The following is a 19,013-nucleotide window of genomic DNA, read 5'->3' as shown; positions in this document are numbered from 1 at the left end:
GAAATGTGAGGAAAATTAGATTTTTCTTTTAAGCTAAATTTGAGGTTTGCAGGGGATTCTGGTTAAGGAAATGTTGAGGGATCCATGCAGGCCTTACCTCCCTGCACTCACTCAGGTGTCTAGTTTTTAGGACTATCTTGTTTTGGTAGGTTTCCCTAGATGGCCTTCAAGCCGAGACCAAAAACCCAGGTGTCCTTCTATCTATCACAAGACAACCTGTTTTTGCAAAGGGGGCTCCTGCATTTTGGTCCCGGGCTCGTCGGCAATCTAGGGAAACCTATCAAACACAGACAGTCCTGAAAACTAGACACCCGAGAGGGTCCAGGGAGGAGTGGCTTACATGGATCCCTGAAGGTTTCTTTTACCCAGAATCCCCTCCAAACCTAAAAATTTAGCAAACATCCCATTTTCCTCACATTTATATGTGGGAAAGTTGAGGGATCACCCACCCTACCCCCAGGTCTCCGGTTATAAATGGTACTTCACTTGTTTCAGTGGGCCAAGTGCCTGAGACAGGGAAGGGTCCAAAACATATTGAGGAGGCATCCAAATGATCTATCTCAAAAATACCTGTTTTTACAAGGGGGCACCTGCATTTTTGGTTCCGGGCTAAGTGGCCATCTAGGGAAACCTATCAAACCCAGACATTTCTGAAAACTAGACACCTGGGGGAGTCCAAGGATGTGTGGCTGGTGTGGATCGATCAATGTTTTCTTACCCAGAATCCCCTGCAAACCTCAAATTTAGCTAAAAAAGAAAATGTTCTCACATTTCTGTGTGGGATCATGGCGTTGGCACAAATTTCCTTCCATCCAGGCTTCGCCTCGGTCTCCCAAGTAACATTATATCTCACTTGTGTGGGAGTGCCAAGTGCTTGTGAAAGGGAAGGGTCAAAATGTGTAAAGATTGAGGGGATATCGCAGTGAGCTGATCAGCACAATTTTTTAATATGTTTTTAGGCTGACTCTGCTTTGGGAAAATGTCAAACCCATGTAGAAAACATTTAGAATCCTCAGGATGTTTGAAAAAAAGGATGCATATTTGGCATGGATACCTTATGTGGACAAAAAGTTACAAGGGCCTAAGCGCAAACTGCCCCAAATAGACAAAAAAAGGCTTAACAGAGGTGGGGGACGCCTTGCAATGAAAGGGATAACCACTTTACTGTTAATCATGTACTGGCAGAAGCCCATTTATGCTGTACCCTTGGTCAATGTGTTGCTTCATACTTCTCTGGTTCTTTGGGGTAGGCCGCCCAGGGGAGAGGTGAAGAATGTAAGGGGTGCTCCAGGCTCTTAACAAGAGGAGTACTCACTAAGTCTCTGGGAAAAATATACACCATGCTGTGATTTCATTAAAATAAACTGGGCCTTCAGTAACATCTTTTGTCACTAATATTGTGCCCGGGAATAGATGTGAAAGAAGGGCCTCCAACTAACCCACAGTATCTCATTCCCTCATGACCCATAAAGAATCACACTACTGACACTTTTAGTATGTCAGGTATGCTAATAGTTAGTTGGCAACAACATATTTGTGTCCTCTTATAAAAGGGGTAACTGAAAATAATGTTTGCTTGCTTTTGTTTGAATTCCTAAATATGTTTATCCCTGCCAAGAGGACCTATGTCTTGTCCAACACCTCTGGGCAATCCCAGTAGTTTATAAAGTGTACGAAATTTGCGTAATTTGCTTTACAGTATAATGTGAATTTTAGCATAAGTATGCAAAATTACACTACACGTATATATATTTTTACATGAAATGTGTCCTCACATACATTTTTGCCACAGTATGCATTTGAACAAAGCACTATCTGTGTTTGCAGTAAATGTTTGCCATGAATGGCATGTTCCACTGTAAAATGTTATTCCAAATGGCAAGTAATTATGCTATGGGGTGTAATGGCAACATTTCGGGTATTTTGCATAACAAGAAATTCCTGAAATATACGTGTAATTTTGCCATTAACTTTGTAAGAATGAGTCAAAATTCTAGCATTCAAAATGCTTTTGTCAGAAAATGAGGGCTGGCTGAATATGTAACACATGGCAAAGGGATAGCTGTCAGACAGGTATGAAAATCTGGCAAGGCTAGAATGGATATACATTTTTTGCCACCCTCTAAATTAATTTACACATTTTGGTTCCTTCTCTTTCAATATATTTTTAATTTAACATATGGGATTTATTGTAAGAAAAAAGTAAGATAGAATATTTGTTTTGCTCAATGGTCCTGTACCCTGCGATCTGATTTGAAAAGTTGGCAAGCTTCCTATGCATTATAGCTTCCTATACACTATACACTATACACTATAGCTTCCTTTACATTTATTAGTGTGTTTAATTGAAAAGCAAATTTGTAAAAAAAATTTCATACCTGTTAGATGTGTGCTTTCACTCTCGACTAAAGGTTTTTAGCGTGCTTGCAATTTGTAACCTTCTATTGATTAATTGCAAGAAATGCTGTTTGCAATTGTTGGTGCTCCAGTGACATTATTTTAAACGCGGGGGGCACAGCATTAAAGGTTTGAAGGCCATTGCTCTACAGCTACTATGTAATGTGACTTGATATGACTGTAATGTGCATGTCACAAATATACTGCCCACTAAAGTGTCTATATAATGCTTGACATCAACGTTTTCAGTATAGGACTCAGTGCGTCTTGAAGCCATGTCTACACTTGCAAAATACTCAAAATAAAAAAAATTGAATCTTTTGCCAGACCTTAATATGTACCTGAAAGTGAAAGCATGTAAAAATTATAAAAAAAATAGAAATGTGCCACTTATTACAAAAGTGACCTACTAAATAAGGAAAATAATTTCCACTTCTACCTACCTCTATTTTGAATCCTCACAAGATAGCAATTTTAGAAATAAAAAAATATTGTTTGTACCATTTACATAAAACCACTGAGGGGCAGATGTATCAAGATTCCGATTTACGAATTCTAAATAGCGATTCGCAAAAAATCGCTATTTAGAATTCGCAAAATGCAATGTATGTACAAAATCGCTATTTTTAAGCGATTCCTTAAAATTCTATATTTGCGAATTCGCATTTTGCGAATTCGCAAATAAGGAATAATTTCCAATGCATTCCTATGGGCCCGGAGGCAATAATTCTCAAATTGAGAATTCGCAATTTGCTAATCGCAATTTGAGAATTATTTCAAGGGTGCAGGGGTGTCTCAAGACACCCTGCTGCACCCCTGAAATTTACGTGTGTGTGCATGTGGCGCATAGGGCATGTATGTGCCTCACATGCCACCCTTACAAATGCCAAATAGGGCATTTTTAAAAGAAATCGCAAATGACCACCAACTACAAGTTGGTTGTTATTTGCGATTTCTTAACACAAAATCGCATTTTCAAAAAGTTACATACATATCATTTAAGAAATCGCAAAATTTGCGATTCCTTAAATTCTATGGCAAAATAAGGAATCGCAAATTATTGCGATTCCTTAAATTGCGATTTTTTCTTACATATGAAAAAATGCTAAAAGGCCGTTTGCGAGTCGCAAAGGCCGAAATTCTGCGATTTTTGGCTTTTGCAAGTCGCAAAACCCTTGATACATATGGCCCTGAGTCACAACATTATAAGGGAACAACACAGTGTTGCAAATATATCTATATATTTAATGTTGGACATAGTGCTTTCTGCAGGATCACTCCAGATTTTTACCTTCCTCTGCATTCCTTTTCTGAAATTGTTTTTGTTGGCTTTTAGGGTTATGTGCCCTTTTTCCCTGCTAACTAGCGGTAAAGTGCTTGTGCTCTGTTTCTAAAACATGGTAAAAATGTCCTATACCTCATTGGCATGCTTATTTTACTTGTAAGTCCCTAGAATATGGTACTGCATTTACCCAGGGACTGTAAATTAAATGTTACTAGTGGGCTGCAGCAATCATTGTGCCACCCATTCAAGTAGTCTTGTAAAGCATGTTTCAAGTCTGCAACTGCATCCTTAGTGCAGTTTTAAGCCAACATTTCGATCCGGCAAAAAAGCCATTTGCCATGCCTAACCCTTCCTTTTTACTACTTAACAGTCTCTCCCAAGGTAAGCCCTAAACATTCATAGAGCATTCTAATTAAAAAGTAGGACGTGTGTGCTTAAGTTTGACATAACTTGACATCGAAAAACCCCTAAAGTAATTTTTCAGTTATAAGGCCTGTCTCTCCCATAGGCTAACACTGGGCTACCTTATTACATTTAATAAGTGCTAACTTAGATCGGGAGCAGGTAGCAAACTTATGTTCTCAAAGAAGAGAGTTTCCCAGATAAACCAGAAAGGACTGGGTATCAAAGTAATGACAAAAACAAGGTTCCTTTCTGTGTCGTACTGCAGCTTAGTGACCAACTAGTCTACTAATAATGTATTATGTAACTGGCTGAACTGACAGGTTATATAGGCACTAATTTTTACTCCACACTAATATAGTTTTCTTTCTCTCAGTATTTTATTTTATGGTTAAAAACATTCAAGTAAAATTCACAACAAATGGTATCATATCATGCATAAAAACATTTTTTGGAGCGTTCCCTAGTCTAATACAGCATGGATCCTATTCTTGTTATCGCTCAAAAACATAAATTTATGTTTTTGAGGTTTTGAATAAAAATTAGTGCCTATATAACCTGTCAGTTCTGCCAGTTACATAATACATTATTAGTAGACTAGTTGGTCACTAAGCTGCAGTACGACACAGAAAGGAATCTTGTTTTTGTCAATAGCAAACTTATGTTTACACTCCAATGAATCGCAATTTAACATTTTCTATAATGGTAAAGTCAGATTTTAGATTATAATTTTGAAAATGCCACTTTTAGAAAGGCGACATTTCCCTCCCCAAAGTTTTGGAGGTCTTTCTCCAAGTTTCACGATACGCAGGCCTGCTACTTGTTCCCCATTACGAATGTCCTGACAGTGAACAATTGGACCAGGATGCACTTGGAAGAGGGTATTCCTTTTAGAATGAGTGGGGAGGAGCTGTACCCTTCTCTGATTGCATTTAAAAGGACATTGCCTACATCACACAATGGAACCTGATGATAGGCCTGCCCTGCCTTTTGTCATCCTAGACACGTTGGAGCAAAAACCCGGAGAATGAAAAGAAGTGATCAAATCCAGCTTTGGGGGTAGGTCAGGGAATTCCTTACACAAAGGCTGGCACCAGGTATAAAAAGAGGACCCTCAGAGCCACTAATCAGAACACTCCTAGACCTGCAGAATATTCAGAAGAAAAACTGCACTGCTGCCTGAATGCCTGCCCTGCTGCTTGAAAGATTGTCTTGCTGCCTGAAGAAGGAAGACTGGATCTGCTTGTCTTGATCTCAGGCTACACAGTGCGACTCTGAGGGTCAGTTGGTTGACCTTCAGTGTGAGCTACAGGGACAAAACAAGCTTCCGGAGGCTTCTGTGCAGCTACCCTGTTGACCCGCACCAACTGGACCTATATGAGCCCTGCTGTTGGCCTCTGCTGGAGTGAGCCCTGCTACCCAAGCGGTGTCCCACAGGTTATGGACACTTCGCTTTCATCAGTGAAAACTCCTATACAAGTAAAGGTAAAAATCCTGAAGTTTGGGCTTTGACTTCTACGCGCCAAAGATCGACGGTCAAAACAGCCACCAACACAAAACACCCAGCAGGAAGTGCTCTTGGCCCTAACAGCAATAGTCCACAACATCCGGCAAAGCGAGACCTGCACTTCATGCTGGAGCATCCACAGCCTGGGGTGACTGAAGACGTGAAATTCTAGTGATGTTTAACTCTTCACACTTCAGCACCGCCATCCTTGTCACTCCATCTGCTCTCTCACTGAAACGCTTCTCCTCACGACCACCTCCAACGTGAGCTGAACTTTTTGTGCTGGACATGAGAAGGTAAGTCCTCAGTGAGACTAACCTGGTACGCTGGAGTTATATCTTGTCTCCTTTGTTTCTACCTCATCTCCTGAGAAGAAACCAGATTATGAACAACATTACTGACTGAGGAAGTGATCCCCTGATGTATACTGTTATATAACTTATTCGCCTTGTATGGCAAAATTTTATGTGTTTTCTCCCTAATTTCGGGAGGATTGTTGATATTATCCAAGGATGTGCATTGATATCTAATTAATCTTGATGTTGTTGGGATGTATGAGTATGTCTGGGTATGTGTTTTGTTGGCTTGGTTTGAAAGATTGTGTGTGTGCGATGCAAGATGCGCCTAGACTTTTCTGATATTTATTCGTATCATGCTTTTTAAAAATGTTGATAAAACAATGTAAATAAAGGTGATATTTGCATCATACAATGTATTCTGCATTATCATTGGGAAGGCCAGTATCTTAGGACTGGTTTAGTATATCTGTGACTTTCAGCACCTTCTAAAAGTACCTCAGGCAGAGGGTTTGTCTTTTGACTTCTACTTGGCTTAACCTGGTACCTGTATCTTGCCCAACATGTGAGTTTCTGCTGGTCCAACACAAACAGATAGCCTCGAGAGATGTTCTCTGTTTCCTGGCATTTTTTTAACTAAACACTTTGAAAACCAATATCTCTGGTTCTACTGATTGTATTTTTTCATTTTAGGGTCATTTTATTTGTTACATTTTATGTTATATTTCTAAATAGATTTGGGAATAACAATATGTGGTGTTATTACTTTACAGCATTTGTGTGCTTCGTAAACACTTTACACATTGCCTTTAAGTTAAGTCTGATTGTTTTTTTGAGAAGGTACCAGAGTGTTAAGCACAAGTTAATTTAGCGACTTTTGTGGTTCACCTTGATAAGGTTGTGGTTGTTGCTGAGTGGGACTTACACCCCCCAGCCAACAACCCAACTTCGTACGTTTAATAAGAGGCTTAACCGAAAATGAGAAAATCTGAGTGCCATTGCCATGATTATTGTACGCAAAAAATGCAGACAATTTGCTTGGATATCTTTATTAAAAACAAAAATAACAGCTCTTTCAATGTAAATCTGTACAATCATCTAAACAAAAAATAGGGTACATGAAAAATCCTTTGCATTTAACAATAACGTTTGGTTTTATATGGTAAAATATATTAACACTAAACTCATGGCACTCAGTTCATCACCCTCGGTTGGAGGAAAGGCTGACTCACAAATGCTTGAACTTGAGTGTGTGTTGGCATTTATATAGTGCAAGCCGAGCTGGGAAGCAACAGAGCTCTGTACCTTATATCATACACAATCAACTTTACCTTTCACATAGTTGCATTTTAGACCCAGGGGGATTAAGTAAGGTGCCCAGGACTGCATAATTTCCAATCAATCCCAAGGCAAGGGTTTAAAAGCAGGCTCTGAGACTGAAAGTTAACAGCTTAACCAATGGACCAAAAATCAACCAACAAACATGGCTGCTCTATTTCTAGCTGTGGTATTATTTGCTTTGACTCGTAATCCTCCTTGAGACCCTCTCCTCTTCATTTCCTCCAGGCATGGTCCACCTTTGTCTATCTGACACTCTCCTGCTTTCTATCGGAAGCCTTCTTTCAGCACCTTCTATCTTCATTCCCTTGACCTTTCCTCGCACTATTGCTTATTGATCTCATTCTAATGTTACAACATATGAACTCCTGTACTCCTATCCTGTATTCCTTTCCTTTTCACAGGTTTCCTTTACACATGATTGTTATATTTTTCAAAGTGCAGTTAGTTTCTTTCCTGTATGTTGGATGTTCATGACCGCACCTCCTTTGCTTTTTGTATCTTCGCGTGCTTACTACGCCTAGACACCTGACATTTGTTGTGCATTAATATTAATTAAAAAAAGAAAATGATTTTGTTTTGATCTTCAGGACTCTTGAAAGGAAATTATATTCCAGAGTATTCGGCCAGATGTGTCAAGCACTTGTTTGGTCACAAACAGTACAATTTTCAACATCACAGTTTTTGCAAATGATAACAAATCAGTTTTTGTAATATACTAAACCCTTTTTGCTATTTAGAAAACTTTAAGGGGCTGCTAGGATGCTTTCCTCCTAGATTGCAATTCGGTATAGTATGTATCAATGGTTTGATATTGTAATTCACATTGCACCCGTTTACTTACTCTCAAGTTGATGGGTGGGGGTGGTAACTGATTTGCAAAGAAGAAAGGATCCTTTGTGAATTGGTGGTAATAGGTGGGAATAGTAGCTCAAGTGACCTCAGGCTCCTCTCACTGATTTTTCCAAGACAGAAAACTTTTTTTTAATGAAGCACCAGTCTTTTTAAGGTACTTGGGCTGCTTCAATAAAAACCAAAATCTGAAGATGCAATCACAGGGACAGTGTGGCGTCACTACAGATCAACACTCTTGTGATTATAATCAATTAAAGGAAGTTACAAATTGTGACTGTATGGTGAATATTAAGCTATTAAATAGCTGGTCATTTTGTGACCCCCTGTGTTAGACATTGTGCCTCTAGTTGGTAGAAGTATGCTCACTGCCCAAGTAGGGGCTACAATCCTAGTCAGGCTAAGTCAGATACACACCCTAAATTAACCTTTGCTCACCCTCTGACACCTTGGTACAGAGCAGTCACGCTTAACTTAAGAGACAGTGCGTAAAGTATTTGTGCAACACTTCAAATAGTAAAATAGTGAAACACAACACAAAGATAATCCAAACCAGGTTAGACAACCAGAGCTTAATTGCATGAACAAAACAAGAATAATATCACATAACTCCAATAAGTAGAACCAGAATTATACATTTTTGAAGATTACATTGAAAAATAGTGCTTAAAAGCATAAGGTGCCAATCGGAGACATCTGGTCGCTCTTGACCAGGGTACATCCAAAAGCTCAGGCCAACCGCAATGATGCACAGGTCTGATACAGGGACCAACCTTGGGCTGCTGCAAACAGTACTTTGCGAAGGAGGATACGTTAAAGACCTGATGCAAGGAGCAGAGGAGGCGATGCACAATCGTCGATGTGACTGGATGTAAGTGATGCGTTGGTTCAGATCCGCGCAGTCAGAGATACGTTGTCCGTGAACCCTTTACCATGAAGGTGATGCGCTGGCATCGAGCTGCGCAGACGGTGATGTAATATCCTTGTCCTCAGCGGCGATGAGTCGGTGTTGAGGGGAGATGCATCAGTTCTAATTGGCATAACAACGGAAATGCATTGATTTGGCAGGAAACAGTAAAAAACCCAATTCCAAGGGCCCGTGAATGACACCACATAGTAGGGGAGTACTCACAGTTGAAAAAGTCCAAATCCTGCAGCAGGGTTGTTGAAAGTCTTTGATGTCCTTGAGACAGGAGGCAAGCCAGCAAGCCCTTGGAGCAACTTTGGTTCTTGGGATGTGGAGATGCAGGTCCAGTCCTTCTCACTCCCAGGCAAGGAGGGCAGCAGTGCAGGCACAACAAAGCAGGAGTTCAGCAAAGTGCAGCAGAGTCCAGCAGAGTGACAGTCCTTTCCGCAGCACAGCAGCCCTTCTTCCTGTCAGAATGTCCTCAGGTCCAGAAGTGTACTGAGTTGGTGGTGTCAGGGTCCAGTACTTATACCCAGTGATGCCTTTGACGTGGGGGAGACCTTTTCAAAGAGAGGCCATTGAAGTGCACAAGATCCACTCACTATGGGGGGGGGGGCATGCAGCTCTATGTGTTGGAATTTAAGAGTTTTTCACTACCTGCACATGTAAAACTTAAACGTTCATGTCCTGCTTGATGAATACACTGCATCCTGCCCCTTCGGCTGTCCAGGGCCTACCTTAGGGGTGACAAATGTATTAATAAAAAGGAAGGTTTGGGCCTGGCAAGAGGATTAGCTGGCCAGGTCTAAATGGCTGTTTAAAACTGCACACACAGATTCTGCAATGCCAAGCCTGAGACAGGTTTAAAGGGTTACTGAAGTGTGTGGCACAACCAGTGCTGCAGGATCACTAATAGCATTTAATTTACAGGCCCTGGGCACATGTAGTGCACTTTATTAGGGGTGTGAAAGTAAATAAAATTGGCCAATTGTGGCTAAGCCAATGTTAACATGTTTAAAGCAGAGAGCACGTGCACTTTAGGACTTGTTAGCAGTGGTAAAGTATCTAGAGCCCTAAAGAAAACAAAATCAAATCAAGCAAAAAGGAGAGGAGGAAGGCAAAAGGTTTGGGGGCGATTCTGTAGTAAGGGCCATTTCCGACATGGTCCTATTCTTTATATTTAGAACCAAGCTACTAATACATAGATCTGTTCTCAAAATAAAATACTGGTTGCAAAAAGTTGGTGCACAGTTCACAACCGTTATTTGTAACCAGGCGGTTACTACATTGGGTTCTAACTTAAGGGGTTAATATGACTTGGCCTTATAACAAATTAATCTCCAGCTTCAACATGACAGTTTCAGGGGGAAAAAGACTAGTCATACTAAATATTAAAAATACAACACCTGAATGATGGACTGCAAAGGCTTCCCGACTAGACTTAGAATTGTGGCACACTAACGAGTTTGTTCCCGCAGGACAACGCAAATTTCTAATCAAATGAGGGAATGTTTTTATTTAAAAGTTTTATATTTTACAATACCTTACTCCAATTGTTTCCATTGGTTGATTTTTTTGTTGTTTATTGAGTGTGAATTCACGTTTTGTGAATTCAAAACCGAGAGAACACTTTAGAGGCGTTGTGTCTTTCCCACGGAAAGCGTTTGATCCGCTGTTTTTCTTTGCATGACGGAATCTCTGCTGCACCTGGCTTTGATGTCTTATAATAATGAATATGGAGCAGCACATCTATGTTTATACTGGAGTCTACCAAGTGATATGTGAGTAGTTAGTAGGATACCAATTATCTGTCAGACATAATTATACTCTGTCTGCTCATTCCAAAGTGTGACATCCCACAGTCTGTGATGTAGTCAGTTGGGAGACTCAGCAACTGCTTGACAGCCATGTGTGCCCATGCGCGGCATTCTTTCATTACAGGAGCAGAAGAAACGCTCACTATTGTTGCAAGAAGGGCACCAGTATTAAACACTATAAATATCTTTGAGGCGTAAAAGATGTGACATATATCATCTTAATTTAAAAACTGCAGGCTGAAAAGGGAAAATAAAAGATCTGAGGGCATATTTAGAGTCAGTGGTAATGAAAACCCCACCTGTGAATGTTTATTCACCGCACTGTCCCTAACACTGAGGACATGAGGACTGAGGGGTCTCCCACGGATTTAGCACAGTGGGTTTTCAGTTAGCGCCCTACTCTAATGCAGACCAACAACATTAAGCAGGTTTACGAAACATTTTAAATAGTAATTTTGTATCCACATTGGCAAGCCCAGGCAATGCCTTGCTGCCAAAACTCAGTGAGTGTGACACGTCAATGGCCCTAGAAGATCATGAGGACAATTTGCAGACCTGTCCTAGGAACATGTTACACTTGACACAATACTTTATTTTCTAATTTGCAACAGAAATTGATATTGTGTACTCTACCAAGAGAGAATAGCTGTGCCTCTTCGAAGACTTAACTATTTGCGTAGACAGTCCAAGTGACTTCATTGTCATTGACTGCATACATAAACTCCTCATTACAGGCTACCACCCAAAAATCTCACCCACAGTTTCATTCAAACGTGTGATATTTTCAAGACACATTAGACATCATCACAGAAGACTACCTACATCAAAACAGAGGACCCCTTGATCTTGGAATAACATGAGCACGGAACTCTCCAATACCAAGAACCAAAAGAAGTCTCAGCCCTATCATGAGCCAAACAACACAAACAGAAAGCAACTCCAGCACAGGGGGAACAATGTAAAAGAAAAAAAGACACTGAAAAAAACGAATTTCTAATTAGTGCAAAATGTCCAAATGTGTGAGAAATTTGGGTTGGTGCAACATACCTAACCACAGTAAAACATCAGTTGAAAAGAAAAAAAAAACACAAAAACATTTTGAAAGGAAACGAAATCTAATTTCTGACACTAAGTAAGCAAAAACACAACATAACACTGCCAGTGCGTAGCCAATATATCATTTGTCAGAAATACTTTTAATGGAAGCAAGCATTGACAAAGGAAATGTACAACATATGTGCAAGCATGGGTTTGTGTCTACAAAGTGAACCTAGCTGACAGCAAAAGGGTGCTATTTATTTGGAGCATCAGGTTGCAAGAACTGCGATAGGAGAAGATTCAAGAAAGTTTATATAGTTGGGATAAGTTATCCCTAAATCCTCGTCTGGGTGATGTGGCTTTTATCTAGGACAAGGGCAAGGGTTTCCACGATTGGATAATCAGGCTACCACCCTGATCCCAACTGACCTCAAAACATACTTAAGAAGCTCTCCTTCTCCAACTATATAAAAGCAGATATAAAGTATGGCAAAAATCACTGTCAGATGCCGCCCATGCATGCCCACACAGGGATGGCCATCAATTACTTTAGAAGCAACAAGTTCGGGTTTTAAGACTAATAGGATGGAAAAGAAAAGGTTAACTAATTTTCTTCAAATTCTGAAGGAGGGTCTGCTTTTTCTTAGTTCTGTAAACATTTCAGGACCGATACACTAATGCTTCAGCTAATGAAATCCATACATCTATCATGTAATTACAATTGGTTATTTCAGTTCCACCAAACAGATTTTATATTGATTTCCTAAAATGATAGCAGGTTCAGGCTTAGTCATATGCTTCAAAATCATCAATACCCTAGACCAGTAGCGTCCAATTTAGACCAATACCAACTGGAAACATGCCCCTTTTAGACAATAATCACTGACTATGTGTTTGATGCCCATTTACATTTACTGAGCCTAATTCACTCAAAATACATTTATGCCTATAGATGGTATCTGGTGTTCCTGTAGACTAGGATGCATTCTTTATAAAAGTGCATTAGTATTTGCTTCCTTGTTTTTTATATTTTTACACAGAGATTTTATTTCACCATTTGCAAAACCACTTTTTAGCAACCCCACCAATTTGAGGTGCACTTTATCCCTATTCTCACACTTGACAAGAGAACATCTTCAACGGTATGCAAGGTGGGACTGGCCCATGGAAAAGTATGTCAATACCCACCAACTCTCGTCTGGGACTATTCATCAACTCTCCAAGACACACCCATTCTTTAACGTCCGCTTTCCACCCAGTGGAAAAGATTTACTCACACATGAAATTATACTACACTCAGGTTATTTTATGTGTGCAAAACTTATAAGTATAAACTGACAATTTGCTAATCCCATTATTAAATATACACACATAAATCATGACATTAGTTTACCTAAATTAAACACAGTTCTGTAATTGGGTTTGTAAATCATGTCCATGGTATACAAATGCTTCGTTTGAGTATCATGAAAATAACAACTATACTACATTTTGCAGTACTTAAAGTCATGGAACGGTACATTGCCTATTTCTGCTTTGGAGTGCTTACATCCTTGTCCTCACAATCTGTTTACCTGTCCTCAGTTTCTGACTAATGTTTGGCTGTTTGCATATCTGACCTTTTATGCACTAACTTATTGAAAGATATTCAATAAGACAACATTATTTCGACCTGAAGTCCATAAACCATGCATTTTGGTGGAAGGGTCTACTTGCCTATTCCTTTGAAATGCACATCTAATAGTTAGTGCCATAAGTATTCAAAACATAGTAGCGAAAACAAAAGGAACTCACACGTGTAAACTATCCCTGTCAACATATAACCATATGAAAATTCTGGCTTTTGTTGAAGGGACTTATACTATTACGACTAAAGTTGATTTTCACAAAAAGATATGGTCTTTGGGTATACCATTTTTTTCAGGCAATAATGGTATAATTATAGCAAACATTTCAATAAATATGATTATTGCAATAGTACTCAAATTCCCTTACTTTGTATTGACTGTCACCATTTACAAACCTATCTATTCTTTTTGATCACAGATTCAAGATATTTTCACTACTCCTTAGATGTGCTGCAGCTTCTTTCTGAAGATTTTGAAAAACTTTTCTCCGCTACTTGAACATAGTACTCTTTACTTCAAAGATGGCACCGCTCTCAGCACCTTAAAAACAGCCCTCAAATATCCCTCAGCACCATAAAAATAGACCACAAACATATTCTCCGTCATCGCACTCTCTACATCTGATGTTAAATGGACTGAGTATTTCAAGATCACTCCATGAAGTTCTGCACATATTCTAGTATTATCTTTCACTCATAAAAGTTTCCATCAAGCTCTGTTTTTTGTAAGCATCTATTGGTATATTGCCAAATACTGTGTAATAGGACCTCTGCACATCATCTACCTTGAATTCGTCAATGAAGTACATGTACCTAAAAAAGATCTATTATAAACTTTGAAAAATAGAAGCACCACTAAATACATAATTTGATATGTATGGAATTCAAACATCAAAACTCAGCAGCATTGTAGATGCAACAATGGTTTTGGAATCACAATTTCCTTCCTACAAAGTCCTATGTGTCATCATCAATTAAAGTGCAAATAAGCAAAAAAACATCTCAGCTTACCTCTTTGCTAAATTCAACGTCTGTAAATATGCTTTGTTCATCTTCTTCCCGGTATTCCCCGTCAGACTCGCCCACGGCAATGGGGACAGAGACAGATAATCTTGGACTGATGTAGTCTTCACTTTCGCTTGGCCAAGTCCTATCTCCATTTCTGACAATTCCACTGCTTGAAAGATTTCTCTCTTTTGTATCCTCTGCCTTTTTTCCCGTTTCACCCATGCTGATGTGGTTTTGAATGCAATTGTTCATGACGCCCAATGTGTGGGAAGTAAGATCTGTCATAGGATCTCTAACAGTCTTTGGTGGACAGATCAAGTTGCGGAAAAAATTCCAGACTGTGCGCCTCACAAAGTTGATCCCCCTGTGGATCCGAGCAAAGGCAATCTGAAGATTGTTCATTTCACCATCTTCATCAGGTGCTGCTAGGTTGTCTGAACTAAAGGAGCTCAACAGCAGGGCCAGGAAGAGATTAAGCACCTGAAAAGAATTCCATAATATAAGTAAGAAAATGAATAATCTTACAACAGAGTTTGCAGTAACATTTCAAGTTAAAAGCGTTGCAGTGCACATTCTTCCAGATAATTGATTGACCAATACATGATTAGACAATGGGTCAGCATGAAAAACACCAACTATAGTCCTTTCACAATGTATAGAGCTAATGTTACTTGTATCACGGAATTGTGTGTGAAATATTTTCAAGCATGATCCTCTGGTGTGCAAAAACATTCAATCTGCATGTTTAATATATTGTCTGAAAAAGGTTGAATTCTCCTGTGAGTCTTGGTCCAACATGATGGATCATGGTTGCCAAAAGCCTGTAACCTTTCTTCTGTGGTACATGCTAGTGGAGTGAAACAAACCACTGGTCACCTGTAACCTTTCGTAACACATGCCAGAGGAATGAAGCAAACCACTGGCCACCTTGCGCTACCAAATAAGACTGCCACGCTCACTATTCGCCCGATGGTTCATGTTAGAGGGTGTATCGACAGATACTTAGGCCCAGTGTCACAAAAGGTTTAGCAATACTTTTTTAATGCTAAACCGATGCCAAAAGTTATTTAGGGTTCAGCAAATCAACGCTAATTGGTATTAGCATTGATGTGTATGGAAAAGTAACACCAAGAAGAGCAAAATTCTGCTTTGCATTACTTTGCATCAAGGGGGCCTTACATGGCTGGTACACAGGCATGCCCATGCAACCATCCATGCTTTTTGATACTAAACCTTATCTGCTAACATTAGTAGACAGGGTTTATCAAAAAAATTACTGCCACTGAAAAGGAGAAACATTTTCAATTCTCCTTGCTTTCCTGACTTTGCATGTATGCTGCATTGTGCAGTACACACATGCAAAGCAGAAAAAGTTTGAAAGTGTGTCTAAACATACTATTTTGTACAAGAAGGGTAACTTTCCTGTACAAAACCTATGCTAGACTCAAACATGCACCCAGGCACTTTGGCATTAAGGTGTGTGCCTGGCTCATGGCAGCTTGAAATCAGGTAGAGGGGAAGATATAGCCATATCTTTGAAGAAATGGTGCTTTCCTTCTCCCTCCGTATTACGCAATTCCAAGTGAACAGCAACAATCGCGTGCACTGTAAAGTGAATGGATTGTGTAAAATAGGTTAGTCCAACTTTGCTGTCTTTCTTTTTGGGGTGGCTTGTTTTCTAACTATTACAACGTACACCTACTCTATAAATATCTTTTCCTCGCTGTTTCTTCATCTTGGCATCTATCGAAAATTTTACTATTGTTTCAAATGTGAATAACATACATTTCTCTTTTACAGTATTTCTAGACTGCTTAAATTGAATATAGCTTGATGAAACTAAATATTCATAAACATCCCTTGGGGTCCATCGATGCCAGCCATTGTTTACTAAGAAACATGTTTATAAAGTTAAACCCTATGCCTGAACTGCCTGTGGGATATCACTGAATATAATATAATATTCTAATTTAATTCAAATTGTACTACCTTATGTTCCAATACCAGAAACCTATCTATTTTTTAATTGATTTGTCTCTTGTTTCCTCACATCACAATTTACACCACTTGAAAAACATTGCATAAAAAGCAACACCTACTGACAATAAGCCATGCCCAGTGCCTTTGTGTGGTTCTCAAGGGACCATAACAGTGAAAGTAGAGTACGGTCTCTTTTTCATTGTTGTCCTTCTCACTGTCACTAACATACTGGACTAAAACCTGTTGTCTATAAATGTATTTTTAAAGTTGCCTATTAGACATTAGTCTTGTGGAGTTTAATCTTTTTTAATTATTTAAGTAAAATGTATTTTATAAGATTTTATATTGTGGTAAAAATGTTTTGGAATGTGATACTTTTATGACTTAATTGTCGAATAAAGATTAATGTTACGTAATTCTCCAGAGTTGGTATTTGATATTTTGACTTCAAATGCTCCATTGTTGCTCTTACACACATGCAAAGCGAAAAAAGTTTTAAAATGTTTCAAAGAATAGTATTTTGTACTGGAAGGTTATCCTTCTAGTACAAAACCAATGCTAGACTCAGGCTCGCACCTTAGCACTATGGCTGTTAGGTGTGTGGCTGGCGCACTTAACTGCAGTGGCTTAGCAAGGGTACCAGGTGCCACACGTTTAATTTGTGCAGGGTGTGGGGGCTGCCATTCGTTTCTGGGGACCTGAGTTTATGTTTCATCATTAGACTTTTGCTCAAAGCAAGAGAGAGAAAGGGAGAAATAAAAAAGAAGAATTGGTTTGAAAACAGCGAAGGAAGAAAGCAGGCAAGAGAAAGAGCCTGCAAGAGAGAGAAAAGGGGACCGGAAGTGTAGGGTGGTGGAAGAAAGAGGCACGAGGTGGAGTCAAGATCAGACAACCTTTGTATTCAGTAATGATGGCAATCAGCAGCGCCATGCCAGAGATGAGCTCGTAAAAGTATTTAGGTATTGGAACCCCAAGTTATTTTTTCCCAAATTCAGCACTGCATATGCTAAGTTGACCATGTCAGTGGAATTGTAATTCTCAGGCAAGCAGAAGGAGAAAAAAAACAAGAAGATATGAAATATTATTCTCTACGTATTTTTATCTGACATGACAGAAAAGACCAGACAACCATAGATACATTGGGCAAAGTGACTAGCACAGTAGAAGTGTTGAAATATGTGGCAGACATGGAAGGTGCCGGTGTCAGGGGGATAATTAACTTCTTGCTTCGGTTTCACAGGGTCTGCCCAGGGCCAAAATTAGTGATTGCAAAACTTGCAGCAGAACATTTGCTTCCACCGAAGTGGCCTCGTGCAGCTCAAAAGATAATACAGAAGTTCAGCCAGGTGCAAAAAGGACATTGAACTCAAATATATTGCAAGTCATGGGGCAGACAACAGAATTAACTCCTGGAAGGCTTAGTCTGTTCAACACGAAAGTGAAGCAAACTTGAAGGGATTTTAAAAGGCAAGCAGAAGCAATCCTATTGTTTGAATCCTGTGAATGACCATATGTTTGTTGGCGGTTCACAGTGGCCTAGCAAAGCCTTAGTGGACCCCCCTGCAAGCAATGGTGAGAGGAGCCCCCCACAATGCCCGTTCCCGCACTACTATAAATTTGCAGAGCTCACATTCTATGAGACTGGCAGTTACCCTTTCCATGTAGTACCTTATTCCCAGTACCCTGGTGTAGTATCAATGTATCTGTGACTTAATGTGTGCCCCCTACAGTTCACTTCTAGGGACACTAATGATAGTCTGACGAGTGGCATTTTAAGCATTGCATATAATAAAAATATGTAGAGAAGAAAATGGAGATGCATGTGATGGCTCACGCGGGCATGGGTAATACGGGTAACTGCTGTTTTGAGTAATTGACAGGGCCACTGTAATTTTGCAGTTCTGCTGTTACACTATTGTACGCATCATTATAGATCTGCTGCATTTGCCACAACTCCTCATCTGCTGCTGAAGCTGGAGACTTTTGCAAAAGGAAGTTTCTAACTCACACAGATCAAAAGTCACTAAAATATTAGTGACGTTTTGCTGTGCAGTGAAAGGCCATATGCAAAAGTTGACCACTTACATTTCTGTTGCTTTTTACTGTATTTGTATAGTACACTAGCACAAAAAGTGCCCTTTGCCCAGGCAGTGTTTAACGTGTAAAAAAATGACTAAATTAAGTAATATTATCAATAAATGTGCCACTTTACGACACATAATTTGATCTCTTCATGCTTTATAGTTGCAATGGCCCGGGTAACAATTTGGAGCTACTTGTTGAGGGGTTCACCTTCAGTGTAAGAAATGTTGTTGCTTTTCAGTGCACCTGCTTGGATTAAAATAAATCACATGTCCCTACAGAACTCCTCCCCTTAGTTTATTGCATATATAGGGGACATCATGACTACATCAGACCTGCCAACACATATGGTGGCACTGTGTGTCACATGATTTTGGCTACCTTTACACGGTCACCCGGCGAGGAGCCGACATCACATGGTACCAGGGAAAACAAGCTGAAAACCACTGTAAACAGTGGATTTTCAGCTCGTTTTCA

General features: G+C 39.6%; 1 protein-coding gene across 2 annotated transcripts in view; it reads right to left on the bottom strand.

Moving 5' to 3' along the window:
- LOC147688594 (sodium channel protein type 5 subunit alpha-like) overlaps window positions 1–19,013 on the bottom strand; it is a 1,046,042-nt gene that overhangs the window by 298,143 nt on the left and 728,886 nt on the right. For both annotated transcript variants that reach the window (XM_086941454.1, XM_086941453.1), the window contains exon 17: window positions 14,478–14,954. In XM_086941454.1, coding sequence (XP_086797580.1) covers window positions 14,478–14,954 — 477 coding nt within the window. The remainder of the gene's footprint in view (window positions 1–14,477; window positions 14,955–19,013) is intronic.

Source organism: Lissotriton vulgaris, chromosome 10, assembly GCF_964263255.1.
Source record: "Lissotriton vulgaris chromosome 10, aLisVul1.2, whole genome shotgun sequence".
Lineage (NCBI taxonomy): Eukaryota > Metazoa > Chordata > Amphibia > Caudata > Salamandridae > Lissotriton > Lissotriton vulgaris.
Note: the sequence above shows the minus strand (reverse complement) of the source record. Positions and strands in the feature narration are given on the sequence as shown.